Source organism: Photinus pyralis, unplaced genomic scaffold (assembly GCF_008802855.1).
Source record: "Photinus pyralis isolate 1611_PpyrPB1 unplaced genomic scaffold, Ppyr1.3 Ppyr1.4_LG7, whole genome shotgun sequence".
Classification (NCBI taxonomy): domain Eukaryota; kingdom Metazoa; phylum Arthropoda; class Insecta; order Coleoptera; family Lampyridae; genus Photinus; species Photinus pyralis.
Window position 1 is genome coordinate 18,131,019 of NW_022170738.1, and position 24,442 is coordinate 18,155,460.

Genomic DNA, 24,442 nt, shown 5'->3' on the forward strand with positions numbered 1-24,442 from the left:
TTTTGAAGGATGGGGAAGTCATATTTTATAAAACTTATTTTTCCAGGAGGGAAGAAAGTAGATTCGATTAAAAAAAATCAAGTTATCTTGACCTCGAAATTTGAAAATTGACAGAGTAGTTTTTCATAACACAACAAACTTTGACCGTTCCTGGTATGTTAATACATTTCGTGGTTAGTAACCCCGTAGAGTCACGGCCTTCTAAGTTTTATGTTAAATGCGATATTTTTTTTATTTTTAATAATGTTAGCACTGCGCATTGACATTGGACAACCTAATCTTTGACCCGTGATTTCAATTTGATTTTATAAGAAGCATCTTAAAGTACAAAATTTATAAGCACAATAAACTAACAATGTGTAAAATTATGGTACATGAAAAAAAGTGGTGCAAACTTCGATACTATAACGAACCAAATTGCGAAAAAGTGGAACATTAGCTCTTAAGGGTCTAGGACAATTGCACGAAAACAATTTCCCGAAAGACAATTCCCCGAAAACAGTTTCCCGAATGGACAATTTCCCGAAACACAATTGATCGAATGGACAATTGCCCGAAAGGAGAATTGACCGAAAATTGTATTTTATCACAACTTTATAAATTTAATAAGTCCCTACATTAGTCTTAATACTATAATGGTTTCAAATGCCTCCGCAACGTCTGCAGTAGCTACGAATGCTAAGGCCGACAATAATCGGAGCTTTAAAGCAACATCTGCATCAGTTTCGTACCTTCTTTTTAAACCGTCTGACTGGATTCAATAAGTGAAGTTAATCTTAATTATTATAGTATTAAGACTAATGGGATGTACTTATTAAATTTATAAAGTTGTGATAAAATACAATTTTCGGTTAATTCTCCTTTCGGGAAATTGTCCATTCGGGTAATTGTCCATTCGGGCAACTGTTTTCGGGGAATTGTCATTCGGGAAATTGTTTTCTGGCAATTGTCCGGGAAGGAGATTTAGTAGCGACACAGCCGTAGGGGCGGACGGACAGGCACGGGGGCGTCTTTTATTTTTGTGGAAATGCTCAAAAAATGCAATTTTGATATAAATCACCCTGTATAACATGCCCTGACAATGAATTTTAAATATGTTCGTTAATACACCCACACACGCACTAATGGCCCACCATGTATATTTGGTTCCATCCACTTTAGGATATTTAGCTGTACATTCGCTGGAGTACAGTTTGTATTCGCCCTTTGTTTTGCCAGATTTGTTTCTTGCTACTCATTTCGGGTTCCAGTTACCCATTATGATTATAGTCTGGGAAGTTAAACTGTCAATGACGTCGTATATTGGTCCTCCTCGTTCAAATCAGTTTTACATTCGTCACTGATCTTGGGAATAATCGGTACTGTAAACCATCGAGGTTGTCATTGTGAATGTCGCCGCCACAAGGCGCCAGGAACTGGTGTAAGAAATGGAGCTATTGGCGCAGAAAGAGAGGGATACTTCTTGTAGATGCTGAAAATATTCTTCGTCACTGCGTGGAGGAAAAGCAGGTACCTCGGAGAAAAGGAGCAGGAGCTTGGCGAGCAGAGGCCACTGGAATCACTGCCTCTTCCACTTTTCTGAACACAGATATTCCTAGAGATATTCTTTCTGCACGTATACCTAATGTTGTCAACATAATAAATATATCTTCAGTAGTAATGATGATTTCTCGAATTCGCTGGCTTTGAATTGACGATCATCACGTTGACAATGCCTGCTTCACTTAGATGGTAGCATCCACCATTCATACCATCAACATCGATATGATTGCGATTTTTCACTTTTATCGTTTGCCAAGAACTTTTCTTGTGCTACGATCACCATAGTAGAGGAGGAGAATACGACCTTGGTTGCTGATTATAATGCAAAACGACGATCTCGTTCTGCGACTGTGGTGCTTTGATAGTCCGTCAAATACAACAAACACATTGCTACCAAAGTGCCCCTGCACGTAGTTTATGTACGTAGGACACGGAATCACGAATTTTTGTTCCACGTCACTTTATGTATTAGGTATCTTCCATCCATCACGTTAAACTTTTTGTTGCCAAGGTTGACTTCCTCGATGGGAGTGAAGAGTGAGTACATTGCAGGCTGTGTTCCCTTGCGCAGTTCCTCCTCAGTGAAGAGTGACATAGGGAAAAGTTCTTTCAGATCTTATTCAGATTTTTTGGCAGCGCAGGCATGCTGATTGCTGGAAGTCAGAGTACATTTTTTTGCCAGCAATTTTCAGCGAGTAAGAAACGGAAGCGCGAGTCACGACCCTATCTTTCCGTTTCAGATTCTTTCATTTCTCCCCACTACATTTTTTATGCACGATATATCTATCTCTCGTGCTGAGTGACAGTTCACTACACCATGACCAACGATTCCTGTGCTCAGCGAAACTATCGCCTGGATGTGAAGGAATGGAGTGTGTTCAGTCAACTATCCCCGCAGTTTTCCAATGTCCATGTTTCCTCTCGCTCCTCGGGTTGTCATGCCGTGAAGATGTCTCTAAGCGAACAATTCTATTTGTGGCGAATGGTGAAGTAGCCATCTGTTGTGAACCTCATATATTCGTGAGGATTTATCATTTCCTGTAGGGTAACCATATCTCGAGCCATACCCTGTTAAGATTTTTTCAACACTGTGGGTACCGTAAATTGTACTGAATAGCCCTTTCAACCCACTCCCATCCATGATCGTCCAAATCGACACCATAAATGACATTAATAGGTGAAATCTACGTAGCCTGACAACCACATTCTGGTTTATTGTTGTTAACCACTACATCACGTTCCTACCGGTGCACTGTTTAAGAGCAGGTACTATAGGAATCACCCTGTATACCTTACTATATTCCCTGGGTGAAAACTATTTTCGAGCATCCATACCTTTTACCACTGGTTCCAAGCTCCATAAAACCATTCCACCCAGGCACAGATGGTGAATGTACAGAGTTTTTTCCTCCGTACCGTACCGTCTTTGTAGCTCAGTGGTAGAGCGTTGGGCTACAAATCATCTGTGGCAGAGATGGGAATTCCTTAGATCAGTTCGAGTTCGAATTCGAGCACTCTGCCGGATACTCCGAATTAGGTTTTTCTGCAGTTTTCCTAATTTGTAAGGTAAATTCCGGAGTAGTATGGACTAAATAGCATTATGCGGGTCACTCTGTAATTGGGCGCAGGCCTGTTGAGGGCCCAAAACAAGAGAGGGATAATAAAATTTAAAAAAAAAATAAGACCTTCTGCAGGGCACCTCTAAAAAAGCATTATGAGGGTCACTCTGAAATTGGGCGTAAGCCTGTTGAGGACCTAGAACAAGAGGGACAATATTAAATAAATAAACATATCCAATCAATGTCATCGGGGAGGGTACAAAACCTTGTGAACTGATTTGTATATACGCTATTGTAGTTGATTTCAGACCTGCTTCGGGTAGTCGGCGGTACGGGATCATCTCTACTGGACGAGGATCAACAATGACTTTGAATGTTGAAGCGGGCGGGCTACTTTAGGTTCAGTGGCTACACCTTCCCGGGAAGTCCATGATTTCTTTTCTTTTTTGAAATTGCTTGTATTCATTTCCATACTTATTAATGCTTACGTTACGGAATTGTCTGATTTGTTGTTCTCATGCTTATAGTTTTGTTAATTAAGTATTTAAATAATAGTGATTTGTTTTAGTATTCGATGTGCCTTATAGTTAGATTATCACATTGTTAAGTTAATTTCAGTTTAGAAGCTTGTAGAGCGGGGAGTAATTGCCTTTCGGCTTTTCCTTTATGTCCCTAAATAATAGTATATTATTCAACGAGTGAGAAAGTTGGCAATTATTCACGAAGATAAGATTTGCGCCACGAGTAGAAGACGAGTGGCGTAATTTTTCTGAGTGAATAATGCCTTTCTCACGAGTTAAATACTATACTTTTTCTACTTGTATTCAATAATTACAGTAATAATAACATTATGCATAAGTAATGGTTTTATTATGTCATCAAACAATTGACAAAATTAGCAATGTACGTAAAATCCGGAGGAGTTAGAATTATATCGTCGTCACTGTTCATCATGATTTCACTACTGTCCATTTTCACGTAATTTTCACAAAACTGATTTCTCGTAATTTGTTTGATTGGCATTAATGTTTGACAACTGAATTTATCGCGATCCGAGATCATGATTTTGCTACACACATGTTTCCAAGGCAACCCTACAATGGGAGTTGAAGAGTAATGACAAACTCGGAATACGATTGGCTGACAACAGTTGAATAATGAAAACATATTGAATAATAGATAACTTTCTCAATTAAAAACCCATCAGTATTCTACCTATTATTTAATATGAGTAGAAAAATGTCATTATTATTGTATTATTTTTATATTCTTCCTGCCATGGCGTGGAATGTGCATTCAAAGGATTAACATTGAACTCCACATTGTCAGTGAATGGATCGACAGACTCCCAAATTTTAGCACTTTCAGTTTGCAGCACGTACGACTCTTCTAACTTGTTGGCTTCTTCTTAAGGAGGTGAAAAGCCCATTGACGATAAAAAATGAAGAAGAAGGGCCAAACTTTTTGTAGCATTGACTCAGCATTGACGGCGACTAAGTCAGTGGTTAAATTGGGCAAAGTTGGTCGATGCGTTTCTCCATTGTCTTTGTCCACTCGTCTCCACGGATCCTCGCCTTTTCGACAATTTGATTAGCCATTTCGAGTAGAGTCATTTTGAGGGGAGCATCGCGCCTTTCCAAGAACAACTTTGTCCGTTTAGCTCAGAAATGCACGGGGATGTTGCTTGACGCGGTACTAAGGATCCCTGGTTCGAATCCGAGCATAGATATTTGTAAATTTATAGTGGGTGGGTTGGTAGAGGCGCCCTTGGCTGAAACCCCGCCCACTCATAAATAAAGACCAAATAAATAAATAAATAAATAAATAAATAAATAAATAAATAAATAAATAAATAAATAAATAAATAAATAAATAAATAAATAAATAAATAAATCTCTATTGTAGTAAGTACGTAGGTATCTAACCTGCTATTTAAGTAATTCAGTAAACATCTACCGACTTTCGATACCAATGGATGTGTAGATGAGAATATCGGTAGGTACCTACTCTTTTGAAAATTGTATTCTTAAAGATTTTTTGTGAATTTTCAAAAATGACGTTTCTTCGAAGCGCCATCTCTCGGTAACGAATTGACATACAATAATGTTTGGATAGTCGAAATTTTTGGAAATTTAATTCTCTACAAAAATGACCTATATATAGACAAAAAAGTCATTGATAAAAAATGGGAAGAAGGTAATTATGCAGTCCCCCCTCCTCCTCCTTTTTTCGCACAGGGTCCTCGAGGTCGAAAAATTGAGAAAATGTTAAATGACCATCCCTAAACATTCCAAAGTTTCAGTAACTTCCGACCTTTTTCTATTGGAAACTACCTGCCGACTAGACCACTACTTCAATTAATTTTTAGCGTTTTTTAAGAATTAACAAAACTGTGTTATTGTTTGCGTTTTGTTCGTCCATCCGTCCGGACCGACTTCTGCCGTATTGAACTACTTCTAGGGGAATGGTTCTACAGTCCTGGATTTTTTGCAATAGGTAGCGTATACCTTGAAGGTGTACCAGACAGCCGTCAAATTTCGCTGTATAAAGGTCGCCCCCCCCCCTCCCCCAATGAATTATTTCCTGAGACGCAATTGAAAGCAAAACTTTTACATACGACAACCAATTGGTCTCACATTTTGCATACGCATGCCTGTATTGGTGCCAAGTAAAACTGTTGAAAAGAGGAGGGGCCTGGGGTTAACACGTTCTACCCTTCATGGTATTCTAGACGAAAAGTCTCATCGAAATAAATTGGTTTGTACAAACTATAACTTTCCCGCACGACAACTGCTAATAAACGTTTTGACAAAAACAACGGAAACCACTTGTACGTTAAAAAAAATTGTGATTTGTAAAAACCTACAGAAACTCAAAAACAATGCAACTAGTTACAAAGCGGATGATTGACAGATCTCATACAATAATTTTTCCAATATTAAATAGACCAAATTTTCAGGGTGCCATGTTTGAACAACTTTTACATTTTCAATAAACCACAAATTCCATCAACGTGCCCGATTTGTAACTACGTCCTTCACTTCACTTCACTTCAGTATAAACTTCAAATACGTAGATTCCGAAAACATTCCTTAACTGAAAGCGTGCGTCGAGATAGGTATTTGATGGACAACTTCCTTTATCCTTTTGCAGACAACATAATTCTTTTAATGTCAAATCGATATGCCGCAGAATGGTATTTTTAGATGACGTTTCAGCTACAGATCATAAAGTTTAATGTGACTTCTGCACGTCAAAGCCAATCAATAACAGAGAGAACATCAGTAAGTAATAGATGCAGGAAATGAAGTTTTGTTCGTTATTTACTTCACTTCCTAATCATTCTTTTCAACTTCCCAAGGATTCAGAGTCGATTCATATTCGCACCACCGTTGTACGTTTCGAAATTTCCCTTCGTAATAAAATGTCGCCCCACTTTGTCGATAAGTGTACCTAATATCCCCTATTGGACAGCAGAACTAAAATTTTATGTTTTTCTTTTATAACCTTTGGCACGCTCTTTTTATACAATGGGATTTTCATTTCCTAATTAAGTTATTTCGACGACGACAATTCCTTTTACTCACTCGCTTTAATTAAGGAATAATTTGTTCGGAAAGCTGCGAATGTCTCATTTCTTACAGCTACAGCAAAATCTACATTTCACAATCTGTAAAGATGGTGTATTACAATGTAATTTAAGAATACCTCAACGAAAATGGCGTGACCAAACGTTAGAAGGTACCTATAACACGATATATGCGGCCAATCCAAAAATAGCGGCACCAGCATGTAATAAATTTAATGGGGTGTGACGGAAGCTCGACGAAAGCCTTGTTTCAAAATAAAACAATAAAACACCAATAACCACAGTAATAGTTTTATTAAATCGGCGCGGCTCATAAAGAAATTTGCACTTTACGATACTTTCAATAATCTTATGGCTCCATGAAAAAGTAATAACGTAGAGGAACGAAATTTATTGTTCATTAGGCAAAACGACATATCGCATATCACTATAGATAGGTTTATGGTGCATTGTCGTTTAAAGCTACCTACTTTCAAACACTCGTTACTCGTTGTTCAATTCACATACGAGTACTATCTTGTTAACTGCTGATTCTGATGATCCAAAATCTAAAGCATAAAATAATTTTAAGCGCGTAATTCAAGCTGTCCACACCTATTTTGGATAACAAGCGTCGAAGGAAATTTAAAAAAAATTACCTTTGAACTCTGGCTCTAACGGCCTTTTGAGCTCATAAGTGCGCTTTTCTGACTTATCTCTAACAGGTAACACAAGCAAACAAAAAAGAGAGATAGTGAATAGCACGGCACAAAATACTTCAGTAGCAGTGTCTAACGTCTGACACTAAGGCGAATCGTATACTAGAACCGTAATTAATACTCAAAAGAATCAATAATTCAATCCACGTTAGCTTGACAAAAGCAAACTATTGACTCGACCACGGATCGCCCGTACAAATCAGCATATAAAAACATGAACGTGACGTTACTTTATGATGCACAAATAGCTAAATTTCTATACATAAATAAATAATATGAACAAATTCTTCGGAATGGCGCAAGTAACGATATTTGTTTCTGACTAGGCCTCGGTAATTTTCAAAAAGTAATTTACAAAGCAACAGTAACTAATATAATCTTATAACAAAGCTAATCTGAAAGATACAACGTAATCAAACTAACAGGAATGAATTTCCGGAGTAACAAAAGTAGACAAGGAAACTACCAGGTAATCCTGAAGGGAAAACGATGCAAGTTTAAAAGAAAACTTTGAAGGAAAATAAATCCCTAAAAAAATACGTATTAAGAATTTAATTCTGAATAATAATTTTCACATACTAATTACTTGCAAAGCAAAGCGTATTCAATGGAGAACAGCCACAGCACATGAGAAATAGATGGGAAACACTCCACAGAAATATGGTGATAGCCAATACCAGGAGCCCTTATTCTGTATAAGTCAAGTAAAAAGTAATGGCGTATCGAGAAAGGTAAGGCCAGATCGTCTCTGTGTGTGAAAGATACAACCGTACGCAAAACCAAATTAAGAAGGGATAGCAAATTCTTCGGATGGCCTGTAGCGGCAAACTAAAGAACTGAGGTAATAACAAATCTAGTACAGGAATAACCTATACATGTTAACTAAATGGGTTTACAAAGGAAATACATAGATGGCGTAAGAATTTAATGAGAGTATATTTCGAAGAGTTATCTTAAACGGAATTTAAATTGGTAAGAAATAGGACGATCATATTCAATAGCACTGATCCTTGAACTCGTAGAAATCGATTGGTGAAGGTTTGACATGTTTTTGACTGATTTTTTTTAAATCTCGAGTTAGACCAGAAACAAAATGGACATACGGACAAAGCACAAGGGAAATGTTCTTTCTCCCTTTGCTGCTGTACCGCAAGTAACAATCCTATTGAACGTGGGTCAAGTTCAATAACCCCGTAACTCTGCCGCTTTTTTGGAGCCTTTCTACGAGGTTTATTGCAGAACCTCCGCCTCCTGAAAACCATGGGTGTGCCTCATTTGAAAGGGTATAATTCATAATCTGCATAAATAGAAAGAAAATGAATGAAAGTTAAGGGATCTCGTTTAAAATAAATATGATTCAACTTCCGCTATAACCGAAATCCGTATATTGAAAGTCTGTTAACTGAAACGGGCTCACTGAAATGTTTCAAAAGTTTGTTCTCCTTAGTTTCCCAGGTAATAATTGACTCAGCTCCTCGTTGGACACCCTGTGTAACATGTGTGACACTTAAAATAAATATGTCGTGCTATACCCTTAAACTCATTGAATTAGACGTGCCAGCGTTGCGTAGACTAGACTATTGTTGCTTGTGACTATTTATCTGTAAATCTCTAAATTGGTACTAACGTTTTTAGCGTATTTTTGGAAATTTATTTGTAAAAAGGTAGCTTTTAATTTCACTTTCGCCAACTGACTGACAGGCTGGGTGAATGGTAGCAAATAAGGGCCTGTAGATGAACCTTGTAAAAAGATAAAGAGTGAACGTGTACATACCGGGGCCGTGTAATTAACAACTTTAGGGACGGCGCTACATTATGTGGGGACGCCGATGTCTGGGCGCTATCCCCGCGCGAGGTTTACTAGCGTGGTGATTTTTCAGTTATTTCCCTGGTTTTTTCCTATCTTCTTCTACAAGCTTCTATGCCCAACTCCTGCATGACGGAATTTGTTTTTAGCATTGGAAATGTTTATGTTTTCGTATATGGCTACAAAGTGACGAGCTTCCTTCGAGACTAAAAGACAACGGTGTCGCAGTGAAGATTGGTTAAGGAAAATTCGCAGATATTGTCAATAACTTGTTGTGTTAATTATAATATAAAATTTTTGGTTTCAAAAATTAAGATCTAGCATTAACGGAATAGGAAATTGACATGGTGTGCGTTTAGCAGAATCGTTGCTTCTTGTGAGTAATTATATAGGTATCTCCATAAATCTTTAGCAGAGAATACACTTTATTTCCGAGAGTCTGCGACAAAAGGGGAAGATAGTGGAGGTTTCAAACCTTGCGCTACATCAAATCACAATCTGAGAACACTACTCCCCGTCAAATATTTCTGTCGGATCATTTGATCATGGAAAGCTTCTGGATTAGGGCTCCTAGTTTCTTTAGGTCGTAATACGATAAGACATTTTATATGAAAAATGACTTTTAACCCTAATGTAACAAAGCCACTTCACAAGCAATTTTATTCCTAAGAATCGTTTAAAACCAGTGTTAGTCAATTATTAAAGAAAAAAATAGTCTACATGCGGCGCGTTGAAAAATGAAATTGTCGTTTAATAACAGCCCTGAACGTTTTTTTTTCGTAAATGCAATACAATGTGTCACGCGACATGCATTCAATTTATTCCATAGCGCAAAAGCTTCGGTTCAAATAATATACTGTTATATTATTCATAGCTCTACTGAACGATTTTTCATATCCAATAAGTATTATATTACTGATATACGTTTCATCTTGAATTTCCTAAACGTAATTCTAAACTGGTTTCCGAGCACCATTCCATTTTCAATCAATTTGTACAACTACATACCTCATTCTTTATTCAAATTTCGTGGCGCATGTAAATACCTGACTGAATTTAGCGATTAGTTTCTCGTTTACCACATTTTGAAATCCAACAGATCTTGCTCTTAGCAGATATAGCAGAGGTGTTCCAAATTAACAATATGAATAGATTTTATTGCATTCTTAATAGTATCTCAAGAAAACAAGTTCTTTCCATTAAACAACGTCACCCTCTTAGTTCTGCACGCGCACGCCACTGTACATAATTTGCAAGCATATAGATTTACAATGATTTTTGATACAATAAACTAAAGTACATAGATTAGTAGCAAACTCCGTAAAAATTTGGATACCATAAAAAGTTTCTTTTAAAAAGATTTTGTTTTAAAGATATATCCAGTGTTCCACACAAAATGTTCACCCTGTATATGTCACCGCATAGGAAAGTTTTTTTTGTAAACAGCGTACGGTTATCAGAGTATAATTATCGACCGATATTCGTTTCTCAAATCTTGAATTATAATCATATCTGTGTGCATTGCTAGAATAAAACAGGCTGTTAGTTACAGGGTGGTGGCGGTGGTGGCTGGTAACTCTCAAGCTGTGACGTTGAGTGGATTGAAAGCAGATACGCAGTATCAACTGACAGTTGCCGCCGTTTGGGGTGGGAAAAGATATCGAAGTCGGCCTATAGTCTTCCGCACGCTGGGTAAGTAAAATTTTAGCACAGCTGGTATTTTTATATAAGCACGTATTTCCAATAATGTGTATCACAGAATTTACAGCTGCCTCCTTCATTCTTTAATCATCCATTTATGAATAAACACCTTACCATTTGTGAAACCGCCGGGCATAAGCGTAACACGCACATTTTGATTAAAAAATTGCTATCCACTACGAATTACCAAATGGCGGATTTAGGGAAATGAGTCCACATAGTATCATGCGATTAGCACAGGGCCTCGGCACCTATACCCGCTTTAGATACAAGGATACAACTTTGTAATGAAATTCAAGTGTGACAACGATTACCTACAATGCAATGTAAGCCAAAGATCTGACTCCTAGAGCATTTGATAATAAACCTTTCGTGTGAATGAATACATTACGTTCGTGTAGATAATATCTCATCCGCTACAGAAATTGGCTGAACCCGTACATTTCCTCTTTTTCATAAAAGCGAGCTGAAATTTTTATTACTTATCGCTTATTCAAACATTCACCACACCTCATTCGTTACTCCAAATTATGACAGTATTGGATAGTGTTTTTGTGAGATCGTTCCAAGAACATCTGGAGTGTGCTCAGGTATTCAATTTTCCATGTTGCAGTTGTTACCCCTTTTCAAAGCTCGTATTTGTAATGATAAATAAATACACCGACGATTGATTCGGTTTGATTATGGCCAGGATTACGGTTTTGTTGTGGTGAAAATTAATTTACATTTTTTAAATTTAATTTGAGTAAATTGATAGTCATGAAGCTAAATCTGTGTTGTGTATGGTCATTAATGCAATACTGAAAGGCTCAATCGTATATCACAATATGTTAAATTACAGATTATTTGTTTTGGTTTATTGCTGATAGGTTTGTTCTGATTGTAGGTACATTCTAGGCGTTCTACTCCTGCATTTTTCGTATTCATTTTTGATATTTCCCTGTATAAAAATAAATGTTTACATTTCTTGTCCTTATCCCTTTCTCTTGGTGTCGAAATTTTCTTTCTCAAACTGATTCCACTTTTCTTTGTTGCGTTCTTAATGAGAGAGAGATAACGACTTTTGTGTGGAAAGTGGAAAATACTAGTGAGTCTATAGCCGAATATCCCTTTATGCAGTTTCACCACTCCGCCGTTACAGCTTCATATCTGCTAAGGAGAACGTAATAGACGGAGAGCTGGCTACGGAAAAATGTTTTTATCATGGCTGATTTTTTTGGTAAAGTATCCCGATACATAGTTAGGTAGAAACCGTCATGTTTGTCAGCGAAATCCCGTGGCTTAAGGCTGGGAGGAGCTAAAACTTCCGTTCATCCGGCTATATTTACCTCTAGCGCCTTTATTTGGAACCCGACGCCAAAAATGTGTGAGACTTTTTTGTACAGCTCATGAAGACACATCTATTTTTGTATTTAACATTTTTTGCTATGGGGCTTACTTTTCAAGAAAAGTCCAGATTTAAAAAAAAATTATAAAATTAGTAGTTTAACTTTTCAATTTAAAATTTCTCAAAAACTAAGAAACTCGCCAAAAACTGTAATGGACATTGGCCAGTGTATGCGAAAGTGATTTTTTTTGTTATGGCTCTTCAAACTGTATTCATGTGGTTCGTTTCTTCTGAGCACGATAACTCAAAAAGGCCTAAACCTATTTTGTTGAAATTTGGAATGTATATAGGTTAGCATGGGGAATCGCAAACGTCCTATTTTGATTTCGGTCCGTTACCATCTGCAAGGTTTTTGAGCGTGACAAACGTTTAATAGGGCCACAACGGCTTGAAAAAAATGTTTGTGATTCTTTTCGCATACACTAGCTAATGTGGCATAAAAAAGAAAAATATTAAATACAAAAAAAAGATGTGTCTTGATGAGCTGTGCAAAAAAGTCATCGACTTTTTGCGTCGGGGGCCCCCTCCCAGCCTTAACCCACGGGATCTCGCTGGCGGACAAGACGATCTCTACTTGGCTATGTATCAGGATACCTTACCTACAAAAAAATCAGCCATGTAATTATAACTAACATTTTTCTGTAGCCAGCTCTCTAATACTATCAAGAGTTCGAACATTTTCTTGAAGTTTCGTGGTGAACCTTATAATAAAATTTTTAAAAGAGCTGTTTCGTATTTCAAGTGCTAAAGGAATATGCGGGACTACTTCTCATTAGAATTTTTGAGACCGATTGGAGTTCCAGATAGTACCTCAAGATTCAAAAAGCTATTCCAATAAGTAAGGACTTGTTTGGAAGCCAATAATAATAAAACTATAGATGATGCTCTGCTTCGGCTTCGAGTCCTGATTAGAGTTCTGATCGAGTCCCTCGAGTTTTCAAACTCTCCATAATCGAATGTTGTTGGTTTTATTGGTGGTACACCTTAGAACTAAGATGTCAAAAGAATGTTTAATATTTAAACTACTAAGAAATATATCATGTTGACTTTTGATGAGTTTTGTATAGGCCCTTTTACCACCCGCATGTTAGTAAGGGAATTATGTATTGGAGTAAAAAATGATCTACCCACTTTTTAAAGGAAATACACGTTTTGAAGCACCAGGAACCCGAATCAAACCATATCTCGATGATGTCGGTCTGTCTGTCGGTCCGTCTGTACTACCATTTACGGCTAAACAGCTGAACCGATGGGAATTAAATTTGGTACACATACAGACATACTCTTAGATATAAAAGGAACACTCAGATTCAGACAAGGTCTTTTGCATTGATTTTTCGCGGAACTATTGTAATAACTCTTATTAGGAACTTTAGCACTATTGATAATCTCGAAAAGAAGTTCTTTTTTCAAACAAAAGGGCCGGAGGGGGCGTCAATTTAGGGACCCATATTGTCCATACCCCCCACCATGAAAACTTGTTTTCAACTCAAATTGTACCTAAAAAATACCAAAAAAAAAATGTAATTATTAAACATTGAATAACCTTAAATTTTCCCAAATACCATTGCTCCCGCATAATAAAACAAAAAAAACAAATCTCAAAATGAGATGAAAGAAAAAAAAATCCCTAACTTTCTCTATATACTCCAAAACTGATAAGATCTACTGTGTAGGTAAAGGACATATTTTAACGACAGGTCGCGTAAAGCTCCCTTTCGTGGTTTTAACTTTAACAACTCTGATCGTACCATCCTCTCCGGGAAATACGTCCGTGACAATTGCTAACGGCCAATGTAGTGGCGGTGAATTATCTGCCTTTAAAACTACTACCGTTCCAATTTCTATATTAGGGCTATCTTTATACCACTTTTTCCGAGTTTGCAACGTATTAAGGTACTCCAGGTGCCATAGTTTCCAAAATTCTTGAATTAAACGATCGATCATTTGGAACCTATCCAATCTATTGAGTGGAATCTCTAAAATTGGTTCCGCAGGTAAATTACCCAACGGTGACCCGGTCAAAAAATGAGCGGGGGTTAAAGCGCTCGGGGAAAAAGGATCCGCCGACAATCGACACAGAGGCCGAGAATTTAGTAACCCTTCGATCTGTGTTAAAAAAGTAGCGAATTCTTCGTATGTTAACAATTGATCACCGATAACTCTGTAGATATGACTTTTGGCTGATTTAACCTGACTCTCCCATATACCACCCATATGTGGTGCCGAGGGAGGGTTAAACTTCCATTCAACGCCCTGGGTGGATAATTCCGCCATCAGCGTATCGGTATACTCCCGAGAATTTAAAAACATGTATAGATCCGAAAGTACCCGCTTGGCTCCGATAAAATTGGTTCCCTGATCCGAATAGAGAACCCCACAAGGACCTCTGCGAGACAAGAACCGCTTAAAGGCTTGTAAAAAATGATTAGTTGATAAGGAACTTACCAGTTCCATATGTACAGCCTTTATGCTCATGCACACAAATAAACATACGTAAGCCTTATACATCGACGTTCCTCGCCTCCTACCTAAAGTAATATTGATAGGCCCGAAATAATCTACTCCCGTATGCAGGAACGCTTTAGCTGGCTGTACCCGACAGGATGGTAAGTCCGCCATTATCGGAGGTTTTGCAAGTGGTTTACGCCTAAAACAGTGATTGCACGCATGTACCCGACTTCTAATGAGATTCCGACCCGCTATTATCCAATATTTTTGTCTAATGATAGCCTCCAGTAAGTGAGGCCCCGTATGCAGATTAGTCTGGTGATAATAATCCACTAATCTATCAACCAATGGCTCTTTAGCTGGCAAAATTAGGGGATGCTTTTGATCAAAGGTTATTTGGGCCCGACCCAATCTAGCCCCCCACCCTAAGTAATCCATCTTGAACTAATGGTCTTAATTTCCGCAATTTTTCCGAACATTCCTTACCCAAAACTAATTGTTTGATATCAAAACCGAAATGTTTAGATTGAACCATTTTGAATTAATATAGACTCCGCTATAAATAAATCTTTAGAAGTAACAAATTCTCCCAGTTGAATTAATTTTGCAAACCGAAGTACCCATACCGTAGTCCTTAAAATAAATGACCAAGACGAACGACGCAAAACCAACTCATATAAGGGATGTTCTTCCTTTTCCCGAACATTGACTAAACTGGTGTGTATATGTTGATCGCCTTCTAGACCTTCCTCCCCCAAATCAATAGAAGTCACTGGCCAAAGTGATTCAGTGATTTGTAACCACGCTGGGCCCGACAGCCACAAACGGTGTTCCATTAATTGCAAAGGGGACAACCCTCTAGAAAGACAATCTGCAGGATTTTCCGTACCACTCACATGGCGCCAGACACTAGAAGGCAGATTTTCCCTAATCTGTTCTATCCGATTAGCCACAAAAATATCCGTAATGTAGGTTGACTTCAACCATTGAAGCACCGTAGTCGAATCTGAAAATGCATAAGTTTTTGAAATTACGATTCTCTCTCCATAAACTTCGATCACGTGCTTAAGCAATTTGGATAACAATGTTGCCGCGCAAAGTTCCAATCTTGGTATTGTGATTTTTTTGAAAGGAGATACCTTAGTGTGGTGTCACACTATGCGTTTTTACCGCTCCCGCTAAAACGGATGCGGTTTGACAGGATGAGATCTACTTGTCACACTATTCCGGTTTAACGGGATGCGTTTTTGCTATATTTTGGCAGTCTAAGTAGTGTCATGTCTCAATTATTGTTAAAGATGGTTTGTGCGCTTGAGGCGGAGGGGCTATTGCGAAAGCAGATATATTGTCAATATTAGATTGATCCTTTTAATTCAGGACGAGAATCTAATAATAGGTTCGCGAAGTTTTATGAAAAAATTCGAATGAACAAGAAAAATTCAATTTCTACCCATGATTTCTCCCTACAGCTTTTATCTACATACTCTTTAGATTGTTTTTCCCACAGTGCAGTTTTTGCATGCACGCACTCGATGAATAAACCGACATCAAAGATTGTAAACCTAACAAAACACCCGGTTGCAACGCTCAGTGTGACAACTGATGACGACCAACGTGCAACAACACGTGGTTTCATGTCATTGGGGTTGTCATGTCATCCTGCGCAGCGGCAGCAGGATGCGGTTGCATCCGGTTGGTGCGGCGAAAACGCATATATGTGACTAGTACCATTTAAGTGTGGTGTCACACTATGCGTTTTTACCGTTCCCGCTAAAACGGATGCGGTTTGACAGGATGAGATCTACTTGTCACACTATTCCGGTCTAACGGGATGCGTTTTTGCTATATTTTGGCAGTCTAAGTAGTGTCATGCCTCAATTATTGTTAAAGATGGTTTGTGCGTTTGAGGCGGAGGGGTTATTGCGAAAGCAGAATATCCTCAATATTGGATTGATCTTTTTAATTCAGGACGAGAATCTAATAATAAAAAATTCGAATGAACAAGAAAATTTTTTTTTTGTATATTACCGTCCAAATATTCAATTTCTACCCATGATTTCTCCCTACAGTTTTTATATACATACTCTTTAGATTGTTTTTCCCACAGTGCAGTTTTTGCATGCACGCACTCGATGAATAAACCGACATCAAACATTGTAAACCTAACAAAACACCCGATTGCAACGCTCAGTATGACAACTGATGACAACCAACATGCAACAACACGTGGTTTCATGTCATTGTGGTTGTCATGTCATCCTGCGCAGCGGCAGCAGGATGTGGTTGCATCCGGTTGGTGCGGCGAAAACGCATATATGTGACTGGTACCATTTAATAACGTGTGATATTATCATCCCATCAAACAGGAGCGTTTTAGCGGGAGCGGTAAAAACGCATAGTGTGACACCACACTAATAACGTGTGATATTATCATCCCGTCAAACAGGAGCGTTTTAGCGGGAACGGTAAAAACGCATAGTGTGACACCACACTTAGATTTTGCACACACTAATCTAACCTGAATATTTCCCTGCGCTGTTATCGTTCTCAAATATATAACCGCGCCGTACCCGTCAAAACTTGCATCCGCAAATGCTACCAACATGACCGGTGTATTTTTTATCGCACCTACATGTCGTAACACTTTAAATTTTTCCAGGATACTCCACTCGTTATGTAGTTTAATCCATTCCTGCATAATATTTTCAGGAGGTTCCTCGTCCCAAGCTAAATTCAACCGCCACAACTCTTTTACTAATAATTTCAAATAGAGAATAAAGGGAGCAATGAGACCTATCGGATCGTAACATCTCGCCACTGTTGACAAGATTAGCCGCTTGGTACACTTCAACTCGGGAAGTGTTATATAAAAACTCAAAGAATCTGAATCTGGATTCCACTGCATTCCCAAAATTTTAGTATCCGCCTTAAAACTCACAGAATTTGATAACCGCTTATCAATAGGAATTTTTTCTAACAAGTCAGTACAATTTGTAGACCATTTAGTTAATTCAAATCTTCCCGCCGCACACAATTTAATAGATTCTACATGAAGACTATAGGCTTCCTCGAATTCACTGACACTTGTTACCAAATCATCCATATATAAATCCCTATTTATTATTCTAGCAGCTAACGGATATTTGAAGCCTTCTTCCAGAATCAATTGTTTAACAGTTCTCAACGCTAAATAAGGAGAAGATTTCACCCCAAACGCTACCGTTGTAAGCTCATAAACGTTTACTTCGCTTTGAGGTTCGAAACGCCATAATAACCGCTGAAATTTCCAATGGTCCTCAATTAATTTTATTTGGCGGTACATTTTTGACGAATGTCCGCCGTTATAGCTATACCAAAAAGTCTAAAATTAATTAACATTGTAAATATATCTGCCTGTAGCTTTGGCCCGCTGTACAACAGATGATTTAAAGAAACGCCGCTATCTGAGGGAGCGCTAGCATCAAACACAACCCTTACCGGAGTACTAATACTTTCGGGTTTAAATACCGCGTGGTGAGGAATAAAATAGGATGACTGACCCTCGTTAATCTCCTGAACCAATCGCATATGACCTTGATCGATATAATCCTGCATCACCCTATTGTATTCCAATCGAAGTTCCGGAACCTTAGATAATCTTCTCTCCAATGATAATAAACGACACTGAGCCATGCTTTTAGAATCTCCTAAATTGTTTGGGGAAGTTTTAAATGGTAAAGCGACTTTAAACCTACCCTCTTCATCTCTAGCCTTTGTGCACCTATAAAGTTTATCACACTCAACTTCCTCCGGTTTAGGAATTGCCTTTTGTGGAACTTCTTCGACTTCCCAAAATTTTTTCATTAACTGTTCCAGTGAGGACTCATTGGATACAGTAAAACAAGCCTGGATATCCGTTTGTACTGGAGCTACCGGCACCTTTCCCATTACAACATACCCCAAAGTAGTTTGAAGAGCAATTGGTTTTCCGGCTGTACCCAATACTCTACCAGAACCAATTAAACAAGAAAATGTTTCCGCCCCTAGAATCCCATCCACTTCTCGAGATTGGTAAAATAAATCATCAGCCAACGGAATATCTCTCAAATGAGAACAGCCGTCGGTATCAACTTGAAGCCTAGGAAGTTTATCCGTAATTTTTTCGACTATTAACACCTTAAGTGCATATTTACAATTCCGATTATGACGAGACGCGATCAACATCTGCCATACCCCTTACCGGTTCCGACACCTTACCTAATCCCTGCACCGAGGAATAACATTTCGAAATTTTAATACCCAAATTTTTGCAACACCTAGTCGTTAACAGGTTCGCTTGACTTCCGCTATCCAAAATAAATCTAGCTGTTTGACCTCCAACCTGACAATTTAGAATATCGACCACCGCGGTTGATAACAAAACCGTATGCTTAGTAGGCATCGGATTGGCTGTTGCCTCCTCCGTCGAGCACAGGTTAGTCACCAATCCTGAACTCTCCGCTAAAACCGATGGCCTCTGCACATCCAAATCTGCACTTCCCCTCGAAGACCCTGTCGCCTCGTTTAGCCTTTCCCTATTTGGCCTACCCATGTGTAGCAGAATGTGATGCCTTTTTTGACATTCGATACACGACCGATCAGATGTGCAGAACCGTACACCATGATGTGAACAATTATAACACCAATTATTTTTTCTCACCGCTTCATACCTCATAGCCGGAGTCAACCGCTTAAATTTGTCGCATCTAGTTAAATAATGCCACCCCTTATGACAATAAATACAACTGTTTCCAGTATGAGAAGTGGTAGCCGCATTCTCCTCCTTAGGAGCCTCATTGACCAAAAAAGACTTTGATATTTTTCCTACGCTTTCACCCAGATTTCCCGATTTTAGTGGTAGCTTCTTATTCAAACTTAATATTTTTGACTAGTCTTTTACAAACGTTATGATATCCTCGTAACTAGGAAGCTCCGCATTTCGCTTAGAAATTTCAAACAATTTTACTGTGGCCGGGTCTAATTTTGATAAGGCTAAATAGCCTAAAATGAAATCCGTTAAATCAACTAATTTTAAATTCTTAAGAGCCTTTACGGCCGCATCAAATTTTTCTAAGAATATATTTAAGCCCTTTGAAGCCTCGTATAGAAGCGGCTTAAAGTCTATAATCTGTTCCAAATAACTATTAGCGAGAACTCTTTTATTATGGTATTTATCGAGAAGCGCTTTCCAAATGATTTCATAGTTCTCCCCCGTGGGAGCTAATCCGGAGCAAACCGCCAAAGCTGGACCCTTAAGCCTCCCGACCAAATAATGCACCTTATCGGCGTCCGATAGATCCTTATTTCCATGAATCAAACTTTCAAATATTGAATAAAAGATTTCCCATTCCCTGATTTCCCCAGAAAACAGAGGTAATTCAATTTTCGGTAATTTGGGTACCGCCGCCGTCACTGAGGGCCCCGTTGCCGGCGCGCCTTCCCTTGCCGCTGCCTTTACTTTTACATAACGTTCCGCGGCCCTACTAATGTGACAACAAAGTTCATCTATAGTACTCAAAACCTTAAAATCTGGCTTATAATCTTCATTAACTTCCAAACTATATTCCGCGATTTCCTCTAAAACTACATTTAAATCTTTTTTTGTAGTTTCTAAGGACCGATACAATATCTTAAACTTTTCTAGTTTATTGGAATTACCTAAATCTTTAGACAAATCGTATAAGTTTTGGAGTATTACAAATAAGTAAATAACGACTCTTTTTTAGCAGTCAAAGTTCTAACTTTTCGTTCCGCTACAGTTGCCATTGCAATATTATACGTCTCTTTATCAACAAGCAATACCTGTATGGTAAAGATAAGCAATAGACAAGAATATTGTATTCTAATAAGTAACAAATAAACAAGTTTGAGTCGAAAACAAGCCCTCTGATAACCCGCTGATAAAACCACGATTTCCCGCTGAAATCGCACGCCTTCGTACTCAGGGTATCAACCACCCTTTGTCTTTCCGAAAATCCACTAATAGGTATGTATTAACGATAAAATTGCGAGATTAAACTTATCTCAAGTTCGACCGATTCGAACTTATTATCCAAAAAATTTCCGCAAATCCTGCTCGAAGGACCAAATGTATTTATTTTTGTAACTTACCATCGATTATCCATAACGGCACTAATATTCAGAAGGGAATGTAATAGGATGGTGGGATAAATTTATGGTAATTGGCCGAGATGGATAATGAATTGTCTAATGATAATTTAATGACAACTGACTACTTTCTTCTAACTTTTAATCTCACAATTTTTCGTTTTCGTTGTAACCGTCGCGTAGGTACGATGACGTCCGACTACTGCTTAATTTTTAATTGACAATTCAACTCATGTATAAAAAATCGCATAAGCCGCAGTGAAATTGTCACTTTGACAGCGGCAAAAGTTACCTGCAACTTTTCCAGCGACAAATGCACTAGTGGTTTTTTCACTTATTCATTTTCGAACCAATTATCGCATTATCCTTTCCCATATGACTAGTTTGACGTCTGTCAGTAATTGATTAGTTATGCGAATTTCTTGTTCGTTAAATTGTCCTGCCGAATTACACTCGAGGTTTGTATTTAAACCGAGTAAATTTGTGTTGTTGCAATTCAAATCTGTTGCCTTTTAGCAATTGAACTCGAAAAACTGTCAACCTAAAAATGCTCCACCTGCGGTGTCGCATTTTTATTAGTTGACAGTTTTTCTCGTCTAATTGCTAGGCAACAGATTTTCATTACCTAAACAACCCAAATTTACTCGGTAAAATACAAACCTCTTGTGCAATTATAAGTGATAATATCATGATACAATCATGCATGCACCCCATCCATTTATTCATAAAAAAAATTCTGAAAGGAAAACATTTGCATGGTCAACATAAATTATTTATAGTGCTGACACCTAGCGTCTAACCGATTAAATAATTGCAATTTGAACGTCACAAGGTAGTGACCTTGGGGAAAAGGATTTCCCAGTAACTAAGAAGTGCCTTTTTTGTCGTGCAAGGTACTATTTACTATGTAAGATAACATTAGGATGCCAAAACTGCACTTTTTTACTCAGAATCTTATTTAACTTAATACCAATTCATCATATCTCAAATTTGATGAATATGGAATGAATACTAAGAAGCATAATATACGAGTACCTACATTCAATTGTTTCTGGATTATCGAGTTTTGAAAATAATAGTATATTAAAGTACAAGTGTCATTTGACGAAGATTGTCGCACGAGGTAGTTTGCCGCATAAGCCGCGTAGCGGCGAATGCGGCAAAAGCCGAGTGCGACAAGTAGACAAATGACACGTGTGCTTTATACTATTTTTTCTATTTCGACTTTATTTTAAATAATAAATTATACAAATTATAAATACAATATTGCCTTTAGGCGTTGTTAGGTAATTTTAAACTATCATTCAGTGTATGTTGGTAATAGACACAGTTAATTTATTTTCACGTTGGCTAACCTGATTCCTGTATTTTCAAACTTCAAACTTTTAATTATTTGGTCATAATTCCATTTTGCGGCAGTTATGATGAATACAGATGACAAACACGTCTCTTGTACCCCACCAGAGATCCAAGAGATTGCCAATGAAGCGACGTTAAATTTACTGCCTGTAAAATCGAAAGTAAAGTACGAGGAGTACAAAATTTTTGAAAACTGGCTGGCCGAGAAGGGAGTTCAAAAAGTAAGCAAGAATGTACTGGCGGCATATTTTACTACGCTAAGTAAAAATAAAAAAAGTTCTACCCTTTGGAGTATATATTCAAAATTAATCGGAATTAATACAATCGGTCAAGTTCCTCGTACGTTATTTACACTTTACAGGTTATGTTTAGTTTTGATTTGACGGATACCGTTGACGGCAGAAAAGCGAGGGGTACCAATCCAACAAAATAAAAAAAAATAATGCGTTTCTATTTCTTTCAGCATCATTTCTGTCTAGAAACGCACGCAAACTGGGCCAATCAAGTACGGTTTCTGTATTGTTTCCACATCGAAATAGAAAAACGCTATTTTAAAATTAATATTAAATGAAGAACGATAATTACCGAATTCATGAATTTCTTTTGAAAACATTCTGTGGTGCTGAAAACAACAGAATATGATGTTTGTTATGATGGTTTGGAATCATTAATTATTGTTTTTTGTTCAATTATTAATATATTTTAAAATAATAGCGTTTAGTTTCAAAACTTGATAACCTGGAAACAATTGGGTCTTAAAAATGTTGCTTAAAATTAAGGGAAGAATTGATATCTGGTGGGGTGTTCCTTTAAAAAATGCAATTTTGGTGTGCCACGTCTTTATGACCGACCCTGTATAATTAAAATTATTACTGCCTATGAAGAACCCTAAAACTATTGCATAAAGCTTTTTTCCATACAATTGTACTCCGATAGTTGAACGTTTCCAAACTTGACAGCGTTTATTTTCAGAACTCGAACGGAAACAATTGAATTTTGGTACATTATACCTCATAAATTTTGTATAATATTGAGAGAAGAATAATTAAAATATCGAATATCATACAGGGTGTTCCATTAAAAAAAGTGCAATTTTCGTGTGCCATACCTTTATGATCAACCATGAACTACAAATTGATACTGCGTAGTCACCCTAGTAGACATTGGAGAACCCCAAAACCTTTGCATATAACTTTTTTCCATACCTTGTATATTTTCCTCCATAATCGACCGTGTCCAGACTTATCAGCGAACCTTATAAAGTTCACAACAAATATATTACCCACGAAAGGGTGCACTACAATCGCGTAAACTTTGAGAGAGGCTGGTAAAACTGGTCACAATACAATAAGCACGCGTCTGCAGACGATTGCTGACTAACAAAAAATGGGTATTTCTTTGCAAGGAAAGCAATTAAGAAAAAAACAAAGACGTAATTAAGGAGTAACCTTGTTTTGTAGTGTAAGCATCTGGTCTTGGTGAATGGAATTATGATACGGGAACGTTTCCATTGCTTAAGCTTTATGTTGGAAAATCCATATACTGATGTCTCTTAAAGAATACCTGTTAAGATGTTTTTAGCACCTTGTCTAATATTAAGCATAATAATGCATTACTTGATGGAATGGCACCTATTCAACCAAGACAATTTTTGTTTTCAAACAAATCCAGGCCTTCTTCGACGAAATAAGCTGAAACAAAAGCAAACCTAGAATTTGCGCCTGTGTACTTACTACAAATAACAAACGCACATTATTAATTCCAAATTCACAAACTCCGATTTGATGATTCCTTTGATATACTCGTACAATTTAAATTCACATTGTCATGAATTTTGTGTAATCAAAATTGACCATTGTAACAAATTAAAATTGTTCTAATTAATTATACCGACAAACTTAAATGTAATTCAAAACGAACAATTAAATAACATTTTTTATTTATCATCAAATATTTTCACTGGACTGCGCTATCACACATAAATCGCATTATTATTCAAATCGCACTGCAGCGTGAAACAAATTTTTAAACGAAGTAGTTTGCAGTGGAAAATCGATTGCATTCACGGATGACTAAATTTATACCGAAATATATTAATTTTTGCACGGTAGCGGAAATTACATAAACCAACAATTAAAATGGACACGAAAAGGAAACTGTAAAAAATAACATTATTTTATGTTTGCCATGGGAAATGCTCCGAGGAGCTTGTATTAATTTTAA

The 24,442-nt window shown here is 37.5% G+C and overlaps 1 protein-coding gene across 5 annotated transcripts in view; it reads left to right on the plus strand.

Annotated features, from left to right (window-relative positions):
• LOC116175379 (fibronectin type III domain-containing protein 5) overlaps positions 1-24,442 on the plus strand; it is a 207,444-nt gene that overhangs the window by 143,450 nt on the left and 39,552 nt on the right. For 4 of the 5 annotated variants that reach the window (XM_031493459.1, XM_031493458.1, XM_031493462.1 and 1 more), the window contains one exon: positions 10,742-10,887. In XM_031493459.1, the coding sequence (XP_031349319.1) occupies positions 10,742-10,887 (146 nt within the window). The remainder of the gene's footprint in view (positions 1-10,741; positions 10,888-24,442) is intronic. The other variant, XM_031493460.1, reaches the window with a different exon arrangement.